The following is a 19,707-nucleotide window of genomic DNA, read 5'->3' on the forward strand; positions in this document are numbered from 1 at the left end:
TCTCCACATCATGCCTAGATGGTGCCACAGGTTGATGCGAGCATGTAAAAGTTAGGGTCTATCAGATTAAGTTCTCCACCCTGCAGCCAGCTTGAGGTTAGCTCAGTAAAAAAATTAGCAGTTGCGTGCCAACAGCGCACAAAGGAGTGATATTATTAGCATTAAAACCAACAGCCTTTGCTTACCAGCTACATTTTACACCTTGAGCTGCTGAAAAGATGACCATTAATGTATCCCTAAATAGGACTTGACCTCGTTCACAGATATCTTAGCAACTACCTGTGTAGTGAAATGAAAGAAGTTAGGGGAAAGAGGGAGGTTTGGCAGAAATCTTCTTTTCTCTTTGCATCTAGCTTGCTGTCCATATGGATTATATGAGACTTTACTGTGCTTTTCAGAGCTCTGGAAGAAGGTGAAGTGAATGTAATAGTGACAAACTTGTTCACAGAGAACTCAGATGAAACCGAGGAGAAAATTGCTAGCACAATAAAGGAGGCAGCAAATGAACTTCCCTTCTTGGCTACTTACACAAGTATGTAATTCCTTACTGTGGAAGAAAATACTCAGTAGAAACAGAGGTTCCTGTCTTCAAAGATGGTTAGAACATTTCTGTGTGCAGCAAAGCCCATCAGAGCGTAAGCCTCATTTATTTTAAGGAGCTGATTGTTCAATCTTACGTAATTTTGAAGGCTCAACCATTCAGTGCTGCCTTTTTTGTCTTATTAAGGCTTTCTACTTCCTGTGTAAAGAAGAGAAGAAAAATACTTATTCCCAAGTAAGCAATAGCATGTTGATTTTATACCGCTGAGTGTTAAGTGGCTGCAAAAATCAGTATAAAATATATAAAGACACAAAAAGTGTAATACTTAGGGTGTTATTTTCTAAATAAAACATAGATTTTTTAATTTATTTTTTTTTAATATGCTCCTATATAGAAACCAGTTTCCACAAAAGGCAGAGCTAGTGGTTAAAAGAGTCCATTTCATGGCTTATAGCCTGAGTTTGGTCCCTGAAAGTGACTGTATCCACCTCAACCATGATATTTCCTTTGTGCTGGTCCTAAATGTGAGAAGGAAATAGAAAAAAACTGACAGTTCACAAAGTACCAGTTCAGTCAAATCCCTCCACTGCGTGCAACCTGTGGAGGTTTGTAAACCTCCACTGGGACATGGATCTAAAGAGCAACATGCTAGACAAAGAGCATAGTAATATTGCTCACAAAATGAGCTTCATGCCCATAGATATTTATATCTATATAGAACTGTATGGGATCTGGGCCTCACAGTCTAGTTGTAGAAAACACTCAGAGAGTAGTGCTGGGATTTTTCTACAGGTTTTTTTAAGGTGAGTTAGTGTTCAGAATATTAACTTACAAGTAGAATTTCCCTCTTCACAGAGTGCAGGGCAGGAAGTTTTGGAGGCTGAGAAACAGAAAGTCAGAAGATGTGATAGAAATGGTACCTGAAATGGTAAAGAGCAAGGGAAAAGAAAGGGCTGGTCCAAATGCCTGCAGTACTGATATCCCAAAAGAAGGACTTTCAAGTTTTTTTCAGAGTTACTCAATAATTTGTTTATGATTTACTGAGCAAGTGCACTGCTTTCTATGAAATACCATTAATACTCAGATTTACTTCCTGTTTCTCTTTTAAAGGTGAATCCTATTGCGCTGCTTTTAATTGTGATACTCGAACCACATACTGCAACGAAAGTGAGTTTCCAACATGCATATGCAAAGATAACTTGGTGAAAACAGAATGGGATGACCGTTCTTGTTCAAGTAAGAACCTTGCTTCTTTATCTGTCCCTGGAAAGCTGACCTTGTTATTCCCCATCTCAGTCCCTTTTTGAAAAGGACTCTTCACAAATGTGCTGACCCCTAAAATAATCAGGGAATGTGTGTTTTATTAAGAAAGTCACAGAAACACATTCTGTTTTATCCACAATTCTGTCCCAGTAGAATGAACTACTAAAGCCTGAGAAAATTATCACTGAGGAGTGGGCAAATCTTTAAATGCATTGTTAAATTCTTGGTAAGAATTGAAACCAAAATAGGTAAAGGATGGAACAAATAGAATCCTATATCCACAGCCTTCTCTGCTAGGTCATATTTTGAGACTAAGTTTTACATGCTACTTGGAGGCAGCTATGGAGACACTGGTAGAACTGGAAGTCTCATGATGCACTACAACAATCTGTTAAAACTCTGTCCCTTGTTGGTAGTTCTAGGATTTCATTACCTGTGTTTAGACAGGTTTTTGTGGGAAGAGTGATTCATGTGATTTTTAGGAACTGTTAGTTGTCAGGGTTTTCTTTTCTTGCTGCTTTTGAATATTTTAATGTCTACACTTTATATTTTTAACTATCTCCTCCACAGCCCTAAGTACCTTATTTTCTTCTTGTGAGAACTAGAATTTTCACGCTGCAGAAAAAAGCCCAAGAGATGAGATTTTAAGAAAAATAAGAAATGTTACAAACACTCATGATAAAATCATGAAAGCTGGCTACAATCAAGACCAATGAGACATGATCCCATGTAGGCTGTTGTGGCCTCTAACCTGTCTAAAACTTAACCAGTTTTAGATCAGTTGCAACACAAATCATTTGCTCTGAGGTCAAGCTGCAGGACATTGCTTGCCTGTGTAAGATGCAGCCTAGCTAGATTTCCATTCTGATGAAGCTGGATGGTTTTAAACAAAGATTGTTTACTTTTGTGCTTTCGTATTTCAGTTTCTGTTCTACATAAGTATAGTCCTAAAAACCCCATTCTGGTGCTCTGAAGCATAACACAGTTGTGTGCATTTACAGTGACTTAAGAAAGGGGGGAGAATTTTCTTCAATGTTGATTTTTTGGATGCTATTCACTCTTGTATTTCTTTTGCATCTGAAAATCCAGGTTGCGTCGCAACTTGTTCTGCAAAAGAAAACAAATATTGTGTAAGAGAAAATGAGGTTCCAACATGCAAATGCATGTCTGACTTTATGGAGAAGAATGGAGAATGTGTATCGTGAGTACTCAGCTTTTTCCTGAGTTCCTCTGTTCTAGGCAAAGATAAGGAAGAACATCTAACACAGAATCACCCTCGATCTAGAAATACAGGCTATAGCTATGTGAATCAGAGAGGTGCCTAAGGTGCAAATTCTCACGGTGTGACAAGTTATGGTATTTTAACTGCTTGGCATTAGGCATTGATGCACACTCATATGAATGCGCACTCATAAGGAAAGGCAAGAGGAAAACCAAGGAGATCCAAGGTCATCTGTGAGTCAGTGAAGAGGAAAAACTATTTCACGCTTGTAGGCTGCCTGAGAATCTCAGATCGTTTTATTTTAACAATGACACAAAAGAATCCAATATTAAGATAGAATTAAAGAGGAAACCTGTAATTAACACATTGTTTTGTGATCATCTGCTTAATGATATTATATTTATTTTCTTTCTTTCCTCTTCTTTTTTTTTTTCCTCTCATGTAGTTGTCCAGTGGGCTACTCCGGGGACAACTGTAATAACAGTAAGTACAAGGATTTTTGATTTTTAATTATAGCATGGGAAAATACACAGTAACATTTAATCATGCTGATGTTTGAAAGGCAGCGTGCTCATGAGGTCCTTCAGACTGCTGTCTTGGTGCAGGCAAAAGCAGAAGCAAAGACATAGGTGTTATTGATGTGTTAGATACCATGGAAGTGCTTGAGAATGGCTGCGTAGAAATTAGGGTTTCTTCCCCACAAAAAGATGATGGGATCAACAGCCCAACTGAAGTGCATCTGCACCAACGCACGCAGCGTGTGCAACAAACAGAAGGAGTTGGAAGCTGTTGTGTAACTGGGAAACTATGACCTAGTTGTCATCACAGAAATATGGTGGGATGACTTGCACAACTGAAGTGCTGCAACAGATGGCTTTAAACTCTTCAAAAGGGATAGGCAATGAAGGAGAGGTGGTGGGGTAGTCCTGTATGTTAAGGAGTGTTTTGGTTGTCTAGAGATTAATGACAATGATGACAGGGTTGAGTGTTTATGGGTAAGAATCAGGGAAATCCAACAAGGTAGATGCCATAGTAGGAGTCTTACATAACACTCAACCGCGATGGAGACAAAATATTTTATAAGTAGGTAGGAGAAGTCTCACAGTCAGTAATCCTTGTTCTCATGGGGGACTTCAACTTATTAAATGCCTGCTGAAAATACAATACAGCAGAGAGGAAGCAGTCCAGGGGATTCCTGGAGTGTGGAAGAGAACTTACTGACACAGATGGTGAGTAAGCCAAGTAGGGAATGCGCCCCACTGGACCTGTTTTTTGTGAACAGAGAAGGATTTGTGGGTGATATGATGGATGGAGGCTGTCTTGGGCATAAGCAATCACAAAATGACAGCTTTTGATTCTTAGAGTAGTAAGGAGGGAGGTCAGCAGAATAGTTGCCTTGGACTTGTGGAGGGCTGTGACTAGGCTTTAGTAGCAATTCTATTCACAACTGAAGATACACGGAATCCATGTCTTCCTCGTTTAGCCATTCTGGTTCTGCAGCAAGATCAGTGAAAACTAATTTTCTCTGCCAAACATTTATTCAGATATGGGATATTTATGCCGTGTTCATAGTGCTACATAATAGAAACCTCAAATGAGTGTGCCTTATGTGCCTAGGGCACGGCAAGAGCCTATTTGACATCTAACTATGTGTTTTAGCAGCAATACTAGCTTAAGCAACCCCTGCACCCTCCCAGTTTTTCCTGCCCCTCAGCTACAATTACGTGTGAAGTAGTTATTCAGTGCCTGGGATTGGGAACCTGAGCTGGGGTCAAAATAGCCATCCAGAAGAGACAGTTGTTAATGCAGATCAGTTCCTTAATTTACATCTTTTTGTGTCCACAGACAGTTGTAGTGAAACAGCACCAGGAGCATGGGAATGAGTAACACCTAGTTTTCAATATTTACCATGATTTTTCAATTGACATTTGTTGTTTGTTTTGTTGTTGTTATTTTTCCCAGATAGTGAACTTATCCTTATAATAGTGGGGACGGTGTTTGGAGCCATTATCCTGAGCTTAGTGATAGCAGTCTCTGTTGTTTCAGTAAGGTAAGAGCATTTCTTACAGTTGAATCGAGGTTGCATTGCTGCGTGTTCGTAGAGAACTAAGTAGAAATTTAGAGGGGGAAGGGCTGTGAATGTGGTTGCATACCTAGCTGGGAAGACAAGTTCATTTAAGTCAAGTAGTCATTAGAACCTAATTTTGCCTGTATGCTCTTCCTAGAAGTATTTATTCTCTTGCTGTGAATTCAGCTGTGAAAACTTCAGCCAAGTCTTCAAAATACACACATGACCCATTAATCCTAACCCTGCCCTACCCAGTACTGATATGGCATCTGGATAAGACTGGAGAAGGTTGCTGATAGCAGAAAGCTATATGGCCCAAATTCAAACCCTCTGCAGCTCTCCCTGCTACCATTTCAGCTCAAGGTCTGGATACCCCTTTCAGCTCAACAGAGGTCGCATTTTCCACCAAGCATCTCTTTAGAGCTATTTCTAGTGTACTGGCAAATTCCCAATTGTGGTTGCACCTCCTCACTTCTCTCCACGTAATATAGAAACACTCAAGCAGCTCCTCTTGCCTTTGCTCTCAGTGCTGCCCAGGTGAACATGCCCAGAAGACCTCCCAAAGCAGGCACAACTTGCCAGCAGGTGCACAAGCTGGTGCTGCGTGTGTGCGAGATGTATGGACTTGTGATCCCAGACTGTTCAAATGCATCATTTGAATGTCCAGCTATGGCTGCAGGCACGAGGGCAGCTTTTCTTAACTGGGCCTAATGAATGCTTCATTTCTTCCTCTGAATAGTCAGGCAGAGCTGGTGGTGGTTAGGGAAACTCCTTCACTCCAGGAACTAGTTGAAAGAGGCCAAAGTCCCCTTCTGTGTCTCCTAGTAGCTTAACTCCATCTGTGATAAGAGATGCCAGGCTCTGTACTCTGTCATTGATAACACCAGTTTTGCAATAGGAATGCTGGGAAAATCTGTTCCCTGTTTCAGAACAGGAGTATGCATTCAGAGTAGGATGGGAGTGGATAACTCAGTAAGCTGGACTTGCTCAATAAGTAAGGCACACTATAAAGTCTTTTAAAACCTCCTTTGTTCTTTCATTTCCTCTGAAGAGCCAAACGCACTCAAGATCCAGAGAAGAAGAGACTGATAAAGTCAGAATATACCAAATCAGATACCTCTGATGACAAACAGACCAGGATGTTCCCCAGAGTCCAGACCACTTCTGGCCATGCAAACCCAGGATATCAGCCAAACAACCCATACGAGGCTCATTCCACAAATAGAGGTCATTTTCCAGAGAGGGATTATGATGATCCGGTAAGTGGTTCACACAGCCTTACAGGAATTTCGTTCCTGGGCTGTAGTGTTGTGGGCTTCAGACCCTGTTGCAACCTAAACTCCACTCTATCCATCCTCCCTTGGCCTAGAAGGCCACAGCGGCAACTGAAGACTGTACTTGCAGATGAAAGAAATTCCTTTAATGCAGAGATCAGCAATCATTTTATGAAGACCTTACTAAAGCCCCAGTAGTCATCCTTGAGTCACAGGAGGGATATGTGAAAAGCAGGGGTCAGAGCAACAGAGTTTGACTACCCAGTGGTCAGCTGTGTCGTAGGACATTTATTTGTCTGCATTAACCGCACAAAATCCTTCCGCACAGATGCATGTGCAACACCACAGGCTGTCACAGCCTGTGCCTCTTTTAAGCCAGCTGTGGTGTCAATGCGTGCTGTGGGGGCACCTCCCAGCTGCAGCCTCATGCAAGATTCACAGTCAGCTTAAGCTGGCACGGCTGCCCAGACCGTCCTTGTCCTCCCACCCACACTGCCACTGCCTAGTTCACAGCGAGAGCCTCCGCAGTTGCTGCAGCGTTGCAAAGGGGTAAAGGGTGAAGTGGTACAAAAAAGCTAGCACGCGCTTTTGCACTGATCCAGCCCAGGGGAGCCCTGTTCAGCAGAGACCTGTCGTTAGCCGCAAGATATGTTCTGAAAAAAACTGCCTGCTTTAACCCTGAGCTCTGCAAGAGAGCTGCGGTGGGAGCAGGCCCTTAAGAAGGGCTGTGCTGTGATATGATTGCTGCATGCATTGAGTAAACAGGAAGCATGTTGTCCAAATCTCGCTTACCTGGTATTTTAGCTCCACCTCCGTGGTGCAAGAAACTACCCATTTAGGGTAGAGAGTCAGTTTGTAATAAATTCATGTGTTTTGCAGGATTGAGGCCTAAACCACGATAGGTGGAACACAGAAGCCTGATCTGTTTTTTTTTTAAAAAAAACAGAAACAATAAACTTTTAGAATGCTGCCGATTAAGAGAAGAAAAGCATCTATTCAGTTAAATGATTTATCATATTCACATGGCTTTTGTTGTATCTAACTTTCCGAAGATGTCAAATTTTCACCAATGAAAATCTGCATGTTTGGTTTTCCTTGAGGGCGGGTGTGTCACAGAGAGAGGGTTGTGATGTGCAGCATGCTACCTGCTGGACTATTCTGAGAAAGGAGCTTTGTGACCTACAACTACTCTTTATTTCTTTTCTTTACTTGTCCAAATTCTCTGTAGTACGAAATGTCACGGGAGCCTGAAGGCTTTAGGATGCAGAAGAGATACTAAGTGACCAGAATGGCAGAAGGATGGACAACCACCACGACAAAAGGGTCAGACCAAAGAGTTTCCCAGCCTCCCACCACTGCAGTTACTTCAGCAGAAGAGACAAGAAAGTCTATAACCCCAGATTCTCTGAAGATTTTCTAAAGCAAGACTCCTGCTTCAAAGAAATCATGGATGACTCTCTGAAATATGAAGAGGACTTAAAAAAACCTCCTATTGTGCTCCAATAAACACTAGACTTTTTTTCAGGAGATCAGTACACTGGCAAGAGACAAACTGTAGACAGGATACCGGGGTTTCAACCCTGCTGCTTTACAGTTCTTGCGGAAGATGACACAGGCACTATGTATGATGCTGAAAAACCGCAGCACCCAGAGCTTTGCCTGTATTTGTGTTCATGCCATTTCTGCTAAAGGCAGCGTGCATTATGTTGGACAGATCAAAACTGTTTCTGATGAGAACCTAACCTGTTTTGCTATATCAAATACAGTCTTTTTTTTCCTCCTCAACACCCCAATATTTCCTATCTGAAAGCATTCTTGTTCAGATCTCTGCTGACGTGTTTTGTGAGACAATGGTACTTGTCTGGCCGTTTATAAACCCTTCCTTCCCAGTGCAAAGACAAGAAACAATACCTTCAGACAAACACTATTTTCTGTCTTACACAACTACATTGATTTTACATTCTCAGCTCCTGTAGAGAGCTTTAACTTTCTTTTTTCTCTTGTACTCTTTATGTTTTTATTGAAAGATCTTAAGGTTTGGGTTTTTTTTCATTCCTTGCATACGCTCAATCTGTCTGAAAAAAAAATCCATATTTTACTGTACTTTACTGAGTGTGCATCATCTATTAACTAGGAATAACATCTCATATATATATAAATATATATATGCACAAAATGTACATATATTTATAGGTTAAGTTCATTTAAAGCATCATTTAATTCTGTTATACTTTGTGTTTTGGTTTTTATATATGCAGATTAAATTTTCCTATTACACATTCTTGTTTGTCAGTACCAAGGCTTTCTTATTTTGCTGCCCAGTGGTGTAAACAGGTTTTTTTACAACTCCAGAGACTATTTTATGTTAAAACTTGTGCAGGGTTTAGACACAGATGTGCACAGACTGGTTGCATCGGTACCTAGCTTTCATGCAGAGGTTCTGATCGGAAATATTATTAAACCTTAATGAAGATGGAATGTTTATTGCTGTAAGACTGGCACAAATTTTCTATGACTGTTTTTGGTGGCAACTGGGTTGTTAGTTCAGCTGAGTCATATCTTTGGAAATGCCGGACAAGCTGCTCTCTGTGAAGGCAGCTATGTGTGTATGGGTCTGTTAATGCCACATAGGTTAGGAAAAAAAAAAAAAGAGTATCTTTCAGCCTAAATGACAAGTTTGGGAGCCAGTGGTAGAAAACACTTTATGTGGCTGTAGAAGTTACCAGGATGTGCATGCAGATAGGTTATTCCAATGCTCTCAGTGATCAAAACCAGCTCTCACTCACCAGTTACGCAGCTGAAAACTGGGAACTAAGCAGTCTTGATCTTTCTCACCGTGGCTTCTCTAGCAAAAGAAGACAGCTCCTGATTTCTCTGAACTGCCTGCAATGAGCAGTAATTCAGAAGTAGCCTGGTGAGAAAAGGTGCAATTTCCTGTCTGTTGTTTTCCTGGGATTTCATTTTTTCTTTCTTCCCACCGACTCTTGTCCTCTTTGCTGCTGTCACCTGGCTGAACAGCATCAGGCAGGGTGCCTACCCCATAGCACAAAAAGCAGAGAGGCTCCATCCTTCCTCCAGGTAGAAAAGCCTTACAAGGGGAATCAGCACCCTTCCCCAACAATTAAATTAGTGTACGACCCCTCTGCCTGCTGCCACCTTCTTTTTCTTTTGAGCCCTGTGTCTCCCCACATTCCCTCAGTGACAGAGATGTTGCCTACTTGTAATCCCTTTCCTTTTCCCCTTCTACCTGATTTTTCAGCAGCAAGAAAAGGTTCTGTTGCCAGCAGAAAACTCCAAGGAGTTTGCACGGGGTCAGATGCTGAAAAACAGGTGGGATACAGGCAGAAAAAATGTCAAAAACGTCATGAAGTTCAGGGTAGATGTCTACTTCATTCAGCCAACTGCTTTTGCTTGGATACCCCCTCCTCTCCTTCTTTGTATTGCCAGCTAAAACTCGGGGTTATGTGGAGTCTAATAAAAAGATCTCTATATATCAAGAGTAACAGCCCATACATATCGGTCTTTCACCAAGGTAAATTACCTAGTTGCATCAGCTTAGTGTAGAGGATCCTTAAAATACATATAAGAGTAGCCTGCTGCAGAGGCACATGAAAAGGCTTTTAAGTGTTATCTCTTATTCTTTCTCAAAGCAACAGGGGTTGGGAATGCAGCTGAAAGGTCAGTGATAAACGAAACTTCAGGGTAGTAAAACTTTATTGTGGGTGTGATATCTAGGCATTTGCTGTCATAATAAAAGCAGCAAAAATAGTCAGGTGTTTGCGTCATTTAACTGCAGAGGAGTTTTCATTGCTCTAGTTCAAAGTTAATTTCTGCAACCGATTCTCATTTAGCCTGTGCTGGGGAGGGGCTATCAGATACTACTGTAAACCTACAACTCTTTAACATTTCAAAGGCTGCTACAGCTATTTTAGCTGGACTGGAATTCTATACTGAAAGGGAAAACCCTCAGATTTTTCACTTCTGTTTGGCTGTTGTCAGTGTGTGATTCTGTTGGGGAATATGACCATGAAAAAGAGTTGTTTCTGGTATTTTATGACTGGTGTTTCTCGCTTATGCGTTGTTTCAGCTGCCCATCCTTCAAAATCCAGCTGGGCATGGGAAAGGGTGATCCTCACCCACCGGTATGAGAGAGGACATCACTGCAGGCGGGCTGAGAAGCTTCAGGGAACTGCCACAACTTGTTTTCTGTCCTGGGATCTCCCATCCATCTGCTCCCTTCAAGGGTTCTTGTAGGCAAGGTGGCACATAACCCACAGAGGATGTGGGAAGATGGTGCCACTCAAGTCTGCCACTCAGTTTTGTCTTGACCAAAAATTACGTTAGAGAGATCGCACAGGGTGTACTAAAAATGCTAAATGAGTTGGGGACATAGGTTTGCGTGGTAATAACACATGCTTGTATAGGGGTATTTGGATTGCTTAAGTCATTCTTCATGTATCTGAATACACCTGAGCATATTCAAGTGATGCAGGGTGGTAGGGTAAGGGTATGGTGCTGGGGATGGCTGTGGGGTAAGAGTCTGTGTCTCGGCAGCTGCCTTAGTGGAGCTGTCACACAGAAATATGTAGGCACAGTGGAGTAGAGATGGACTGACGGATCTCGTACCATTCATGCTGCTTAGGCCTGAAACCAACCTCAAAACTGAGATATAAAACCCTGCATCCAAATGCTCCCCACCAAAGCCCAGCATCCACAATTGCATGTGAAAAGCAGCACCTTTCAGGCCTAAAATCATGAAGCATTTTGCTTTTTTCTGGTTACCTGCTGGTGAAAACTACTCATTGTTTCCTTTATGAGACTGTTTTTATAGAGATCCTGCATGTGATGTGCCAGGCTGGAGGCATAAAGAAGTGCGAGCAATGAAGGTAAGACACCGTTGTAGACCCAAGGGCTTGATTTCTCACTTCTTGGGTACTTCCTCGACTTTTCCTAGATTTTGGGGTGTGAGCAGAAGATACTGATTTTTGAAGCAACTAGTAAAAAAAAAAATCCTCAAACCCAACCCTAAATGTCCAAAGTGGTCGGAGAACAGGGAAGCCCATAAAACATGTCAGTTTGCAATTAAACAGAAAATAGATAGGGCTAAAAATAAGAATCTGTAAATTGCCTTGCAAAGGATCCTCTAACTGCTGATAAAACGCTCTTTAAATATTTCAAAGCTGCAAAGGCAGGTAGGAAATTGGTGGGAATGCTGATGACAAGCATATAAAAGGGGCAGATGGGGGTGAGGAAGATGTAGCAGAGAAGCTCAGTGATTTCTTTGTGGCTGGTTTGTACAGGTGAGGCTGTTGAGGAGCTTCTCACACTCTGCAGCGGGTCAGCCGGAAGAGCCAGAGCAATCAGGCATAAAAAGGTAGCGTGGAGTAAAGAGGTAGCAGGAGTAAAGGAAAGTGAAGTAACTAGGTAACAGGAGATGTATGATCAAATAGATAAAGTGGTTGTTAATAAGTGACTAGGACCAGGCAGCGCTGATCCAGGGGACTCAAAGGGACAGCACAGCCCTGTGGTACGGGGGGCTGCGGTACCCAGCTGTGTTCCCAGGCACAGACAGCCCATAAACTCACGTGCTGAGCTGTCACTGATGGGTGTCCGAAGCCACTGACTCCGGGTGGCAGCCAAACATCCACCAGAATCTGGGGGTACGCAAAGCTAATGGACATGAGTGTAAAGCAGACAGAAAAAGAGTGCTTTACCTGTGCCAGTGGTGAACTTGCCACATAGGGATGTGGACGCTGTATCTGCGGGTTCAGAAAAAGAGATTAGGCAAATTCAAGGATGCAAATGCATGACAGAGATGTATCCTCTAACAACAGAATGAGAAAGTGAGGGTGCTGAAGGAAGGAGCTGTAAAAGGAGCCAAGCCCATAAGATAGCCCCTCCTATTGCAGTCCCTGGAGCACCGCCTGGGGCTGGAGGGACAACCTGAGCCAGGGAGATATTTCTTGCCTTCTGAACTCATTGACCTGCTTTATTCAACAGCATCAGGGGCTGAAAGGTGACACAGGGGGTCACCTTAATCTAGCTGTGCACCTACTGTGTCTTGTGTGCACTAATTATGCAAAGACTGTTCATAAACAGTGGAGAGGCAGGGTCGGGTGCTGTACACTAGGCCCTTTATTGTTTGTGTAAAAACAGACTCGTAAAAGAAACAAGGGTGTTTTTTTTCAAGCAGATAACTCAAAAAATGCTTCCTGCTTTTGAGCCTGAAAAGTGCTGCCTTTCACGTGCAAGTTCCTAAGAGCAACCTCTGGAGGGCAAAGTCTATTATTCTCCTTCTCACGAAAAGCTCCCACTCTCCCTCTCCTGGTAGAAACAAAAAGTTTGGGAAGGAGCTGTGCCTTACCTGGTCCTCTCTGTCCCCAGTCCTCGGGCAGTGTCTGCCACAGCACCCACCAAAGCAGGTGACATCAAGGGGAGCAGAGAGAAAATACCTGCCCAGCTGCTGGCCCAAACATGGCTGAGATTTCCCTAGGGAATCTGGGAGACTTGCAGGTCCAGATAAGGTGGGGAAGGGAAAATAAGGCACTGAGAGGAACAAGAAATTTTGCCCAGGACTCCAGATGGGACTGTGGAGGGTCTGACATTGCCTTTGGTGGGCATTTATGGCAACTGAGCATCTTCTTTGCTTTTTGTCTGGTCTAAAACATTAATACCTCCTGTAGTGCCTTGAGGGACATCTGTCCCAGCTGATTTTCCAGTTTGTTCATTACTTTGACAGTCAGTTTACTAAAGTGACATTAGCAGCTTCCCAAAGTAACATCTATTGAGTCTCGTTGGGGTGGGAAGGGCGAGGAAAGCTCTCAGCCCTTCTGCAATGGCTCCCCTGGACCCTCGCCAGTGTCATCTTTGCCTGCCCCAAGCCTGCTGGCATGAGCCTGGTTAAACATTAGTGAATCTCTGGCTTTCCTTTACACATGGATATCTGTGTGTAGCCAGGCAAAGAGTGTCTGCCACATAAATGAGACTTTGGAAAAAATCTTTCTCTGAAGTCTTTTATCTGTAGAGGTCCTTTTATGGGATAAGTCAGCCAAAAATTTTTTAAAAATGTTTCGTATCTTGGACAGTCAATGAATTCAAGAGGTTATTATAGTGCTAAGGTACCTAATTCCCTCTCAAGCAGAGGAATGTTTAAATTGGTGGGAATCAGGGGTCAAGTCCAGGCAGGTATTTTGGTGCCTAACTTCTGCTGACATTAATGGGAATAAGGGTCCCTGGAGAGGAATTATGGACCTGGGCCTGTATATCATTCCTATGAATAAAATAGAGCTTGTGTGGCACAAGTGTAATAGTAGGTTATTATTATTTTCCAGTAAGGTCTTTCCCTGTAGACTTTTCATCATTTCATGATTGTTTTCTCCTTCCAAAGTTGGAGTGAACAGATTCTGCAGTAAGCTCCGAAACAGTTTACAAAAAAAGAAAAAAGCAAAAAAAACCCCAAAAAACAGAGTCCAGTGATTTATTTCAGATAGTGATTAAGTGGTGATTAAGTAGCCAAGTGTCAAATGAGATTTGAAAGAGCTGCATGGGGCATTGGGAGGCCCAAACCACACAGATCCAGGGTGAATTTCTTGGAAAGCCATTTGTACCTCGGGAGCACTGGTGCTTGGGACCTGGGCTTTTACACCATTCAATGAGAATTTTATGTGAGATTTGAGTGGAGCCAAGCCTAGCTGGCTCTATCTGCTGACATACTGAATCATATTTAATGATGCTTCCCCCACATACAAAGGGAATCTCTTTGGGCTTTCGATTTATGAGAAAATCCGTGATAGATGCACCCAGTAAATGCTACTGGCTTTTGTGGCTCTCCCCGGGGTACTAATCAAAACAGGTTCAGTTTACTTGAGGCAAGATGTGCAAGGAAGAGAGGATATTTCTTAAAACCCCATACAAAGCAGTAGGGACGGCGCTCCTCTCTGCCATAGAGTCCCTGACCACAAGATGGAGCTGGCTCTTTGCAGTCGATGGAAAAGTCACACCAAAGGCAAAATCTTTTGGTGAGAACAGTGTGACTGAGGCTGACCATTAACAGAGACCACAGGCAGGTTTCCAGTGAACTGCTATTTTTTAACCCTCTCCTGTGTCACAGCCTTGTACACCCCCACGCCTGTCCCTTTGATGGCACACTCCTTAACACCAGAGATTAGGGCATATTTTTGGGGGTGGGTCATGTCTACAGACATGTCACCCATTTCAGTTCAGTACATCAGTGAGTCCTTCCTGAAAACAGCTGCTCTGGCAGTCAAGTCCCCCTCCCAGACTGCTCTGGGAGCTCTAAGAGCACCAGAACTTGCTGGGCTTGGTCTGGCTCCATCGTTGTTGTTTGAAAGACTCAGGTTTATGCACTTTAGAGGCACAAGAAAAATCTCCCCCATGTATTTCCCTTGCTTTCCATTCCAGCAGCTCCAGGAAAGGATTTGGGCAGAGAACTGAAATCTGCCTTTTTTTGTGTAGGAGAGGGAAGAAATTTGGCAAAATGACTTTAGGTGTTGTTCTCTGCTTTCCAGCAGTATTGCAATGAAGCTTCTCAGCAGGTCAGCATTGTTTTTAAGTAGCTGAGAACTGAGGTAGATCCCCAGATGTTAAAAACAGATATTTTTATCTCTATTTTTATAGCAGACAGCAGCAAAATTAACTGTATCTTTAGCCACAGCACATACTGTGTAAGAAAGGAAAAAAAATAATGACTGGCATTTTGGGGCATGAGATAGTTGCCTATTGCCAGCGAGGATTTTGTGGGGTTTTTGTAACTTCCAGGGAAAAAGCAGGAGACAGACTTTTTCCATGGTGGTGAATGCCCCATCAGCCAGGTCTGTGGGTTGGCTTGGGCAGGAGGGGAGGCAGTGTGGCGAAGGAAAAGCCACACAGTGCCCACAACGTGTGCCTCTGCGCTCCCACTTCCCATCACAACACAGCCAGGAGGAGCCAGCAAACAGCACAGCAAGGAACTGGAAAAGAGGGGAAAGTGTTTTCCTAACACAAGAACTGTTTGTAACACAGTGGAGGTCCCCAAGTTTCAAACGAGTTTACCTTTTATGTCCCTGATCCTACAGCCCAGCCTGACCCTAGCTCCCCCAAAACTCCTTTTTATTAAAACCGGAAATCAGCTCAGCTTGATCATCATCTCACTTCCAGTTTTGCCTGTCTTTTGTTGCATGGGAGACCTGCTTAGACCAAAGGACTGAGGCACATTCAGGACCTGTTGCATGCTGGTGGTCCCCAAGGCCAGGCTGAGTCTGGATTCCTCTTTCAGCCATCACTGGCTTCGCTGTGACTTCTGGAAATGGGTAATCTTAGCTGTCTTAGCTGATCTTTCTGACACACTGGAGAGCTGTGCCTGAGATCCTATGTCTTCTGAGCTTACTGCAGATATGATTGTTGAATGAGTTCTATCCAATAGTGAGGTTGTAATGAGTTATATCCAGTTAGATATGTCTCTTCAAGCTCGAGCTGCTATTAAGTAGCAACCCTAAATTTAGCCACGGAGTCTAGAAATGGGAGAAAGTCAGAGATGTCCCAGGATTTTAGTGCAGTATCAAGGCAACATTTTGTGAAACATTAACGCAGAGATGGAGTGTTACTCTGAGATAGGCTGTGGCTGTTGGCTGGGGCCCTGGGACCAGCATTTTGCTCAGACTGGTGCAGAAAGAGGAATCATTGTTGAAAATCTAGAATCTCTTCAGTGCCATGCAGACATCTAGATGTGACTCACACCCTTTTACTCACCCTTCCTGCCACGAGGAAGATATGACAATGAAATCCTATCTTTAAAACATCCAAACTATCTCTGATGAAGCATTTAATTTGTTTTAACTGATGATAAAACAGCCAAAGAACTAACTTACAATTGCATCACTTGCAAATGCATGCCTAGGTCAGATACACCAGGTTTATGTCCTGCATTGACCATAGCTTTAAAATGCAAGTGATAAGAAAGCAAGCACAAAGATTGTGTCTTTCCCGGCTGGGGGTTTTCCTCTCTGTTTCAGCAGAACTGTACAATAATACTCAAAATCTAAGTTCAAGGCCCTCTGTGGCACCTAAATGCTTGAATGAATCAGAGGCACTCAGTACCACATATAAGCAATCCTGAAGAGTAGCACTTTGTAGATAGGAGACATGATGGTCAAGAAAGGACATAAGCAACAGTGATGACTGTTCCTGGAGATCAAGAGTGAATTTATTGCAAGTCAGCTTTTCACAGTCCCTAGGAGATAAAGCTTTTCTTTGGGTTCCTATGCCAAAATCATGGTGCTGCCTCAAACTCATTTTCTACTGTTCTCTGTGATACCTTCGTCCTTCATGATCTTGTTAACACGTGATCACTAAAAGCTTTTATTCTCAGTCCCTTATTCAGTGCAAAGAAGTCCCAGGAGGAAGATGATGAACTAATCTGGTTTTGTACATGGAGGCAACATTCTTTTCAGGCATCTGCTACCACTCTACCCCTGACTCCAGAGAAGCGTCCAGTGCCCTTCCCACAGGCAAGCAAGAAGCATTTATAGAACACCCTCTCTGGGACCTTATCTCAGGCCACGCATTGCCTCTGCTGATGTTTTGTTTCATGGCTGACTTCGGAGACACAAGGCTGCCTGCTTGCTCCACAGGTGCGTGCGTGTGGTGGGTACATTCCTGTGTTCAACCACTGCATCATCGCCTCTGGAGGTCACAGCTGCTCACTTGCTCATTAGAGTAACTTCATCCCCTTTTGCTGTTGCGTGAGGGGCTGACAGTGCAGCGCTGGCTTCAGAGAAGGGTATCAACATCGTTCTCCTCAAGGAAGCTGCAGCATTTCCTCTCCTGTGGCTCTACTGGGTCTTTCCCCTGGGCCCACACCGTGGTCTGTACATCACTTGTCATCTACCAGGATGAGAAGAGATGAGATATACGGCCTATGAATCTGCGGGACCATCACACGGGTTTGGCTTGAAATATATGATGACAAGGGTGCATGACTGATAGCAGATGTTGAGCACTGACAACAGCTCATGGCTCAAAATACATGTAGTAGCAGCTCCTGACCTTCTCCTCTCTCTCAGGGTTTTTTCATGGGGGCTGCAAGGCAAGGTCAGGCTGGACAACAGTGGGCACTGGGTGCTTGTGGTGATGCCACAGGTGCCCATGGAAAGCAAGGGCACGCCCTTGACCTCAGCTAAATATAACCAGTGACTGGTGAGCTCCTGCACCTTGTCTGGCTCCTGTCCCGCTGCAATACATTCCTTCTTGCGAGTCATCCCTGTCTTCTTCAAATCCTCATCTCTGCTACTTGAGGTGCCATGGTCGAGTCTCACAAGGTGGTTTTCTTCCCTCTGAGTGGTTTCTTCCTCATATGCTTCTTCTTTTTCTTTCTCCCTCTTGCTCATTCACTACTTGCCCCTGCGCATCTTCTCCTTCCCCCCCAACACTCCCTAGGCAGCATGGCAGGGCACAGGAACAAGGAATGAGGGATAAGAGATGAGGGATGAGGGATAAGAGATGGGATGAGGGATGAGGGATGAGGGATGAGGGATGAGGGATGAGGGATAAGAGATGAGGGATGAGGGATGAAGCTCTCCCTGCTCGTGTGGCCAGGGTGATTAAAGCTGTGACACACAAGTCTGTCTATATGTATTTGTACATGTGGTTGTGTCTTGGGGTACTTGGTATGGCCAGAAGATCTGTGGAGGGACAATCTTTTTAGCAGGGCCTGTTGCACTTGGACAAGGGATAATGGTTTTAAACTACAAGAGGGTAGATTTAGACCAGATATAAAGACAAATTTTTTTTTACAACAAAGACAGTGAAACACTGGAACAGGTTGCCCAGAGAGGTGGGAGATACCCTCTCCCTGGACGCATTCAAGGCCAGGCTGGATAGGGCTCTGAGCAACCAGATCTAGTCAAAGATGTCCCTGTTCATTCCAGTGGAGTTGGACTAGATGACATTTAAAGGTCCCTTCGATCCAAAACCATTCTATAAGTCCATGATTCTAGGTCTACATGAGGCTTCTTTGGTCATTAAAGGTTATATCAGGTACCTTCTCTTGTGCAAACATTTAGTTTTCTTTCTTTTCACAGAAATATTAAAAATGTGCTACAGAGGAACAACCTGCTTTGAAGATCCTGCATATCACGCCTTGCATTTCCAGGCCAGTTACAAAGTGGTTAATATTAATTTTATTATTAATAAATGGTGATGGGATGCACCTTATCACACTCTTGGAATAAATGGGAGAGCTGGTTCTGCCCTTTTTCCCACGCTCAACCGAAGTTCCAGGGCATTTTGTAGGTCTTAGCCTGGCCCATGCACCACGTTATTATCACAGGAGCAGTTTTGGTGAGATGTTTAGTAACATTTTTGCACTGTTTGCAAGCAGTATGGTTGTGATGCTTCTGCAGTCACACCAGGAGTTACTCTGATTTAGCAGCACCACGACAGTTAAAATGTTATAACTTTTGTAGGCGGATATTTCATATGACAACAAATAGCCACTTCAAACCTAAACCTAGTGAAGTTTATGAAAGCAGTGTTGGAAATGAGCGCAAGCAAGGGGAAATTCTGGCAGGTGGGATTACCGTTAATCACTTTCTTCTGAGAACAACAATGCAATGTATTGGATTGAGGGCACGTGTTTTAAGCAAAATCTAATCGTGAGATCTAGTAAACATGCTAAAGTGACATGAAGGTCTGCAGGCCATAGGTGGTTAACTGTTACTATAAATTGCCTTTAAACTCAGTGATGAGTTCCGTGGTTGATTTATGATTTCTTTGAAAAGCATGAAAACAGAGCGCTCCCCAGCAACCCGAACACCATCATAAATCCGCTGTTTCCTTTAGCACTGAAGCATTGATGTCCCATGGCACCAGGGACAGGCTGTGGGCGTGTGGATGGTGCCAGAAAGCTGGCAGGCAGGGCAGTGCTGCCCAGATGCCCTTGCTTAGAGAGAGCCCTTCCACAGATGGACACGGTTTGTTTGCACAGAGAAAAATCCCCAAAGCAGGAAAACACCACGTAAGAGTGGCCATCGACCCATGGGGAAAGGGTCGCAAGACCTGCTGCGAGCCAGGAGAAGAGACCGCATGTTATTTGGGTACATCCACACGTGCACACCGGGCACGTCTGCCTGTAGGTAATGTGCCTGGTGCACCCGTGTAGGTGAGTCTGGGTGTGTCTGTGTGAAGGCGTGCACATGTCAGAGTGCAGGTACAGGCACGCGTGTGTGTATGCACATGCAGGTGGGTGCATGGGTGACATGTGCACGCTTGTACATGTGATGTGGGCATGCCTTGAAAGGAGACGGCTGAGACGGGACTTTATTAACGTATATAAATATCTGAG

At 43.6% G+C, this 19,707-nt stretch overlaps 1 protein-coding gene across 1 annotated transcript; it reads left to right on the forward strand.

The window, feature by feature from the left end:
• Positions 1–398: 398 nt before the first annotated feature.
• Positions 399–7,647, forward strand: MUC13 (mucin 13, cell surface associated; the record flags this gene model as incomplete). Its single annotated transcript, XM_009875215.1, has 7 exons — positions 399–532; positions 1,652–1,777; positions 2,894–3,005; positions 3,472–3,509; positions 4,989–5,076; positions 6,146–6,353; positions 7,597–7,647. Coding segments are annotated over 7 exons (757 nt in total), but the record flags the coding sequence as incomplete, so codon positions are not given.
• Between the last annotated feature and the right edge of the window lie 12,060 nt (positions 7,648–19,707).

Source organism: Apaloderma vittatum, unplaced genomic scaffold (assembly GCF_000703405.1).
Source record: "Apaloderma vittatum isolate BGI_N311 unplaced genomic scaffold, ASM70340v1 scaffold21528, whole genome shotgun sequence".
Lineage (NCBI taxonomy): Eukaryota > Metazoa > Chordata > Aves > Trogoniformes > Trogonidae > Apaloderma > Apaloderma vittatum.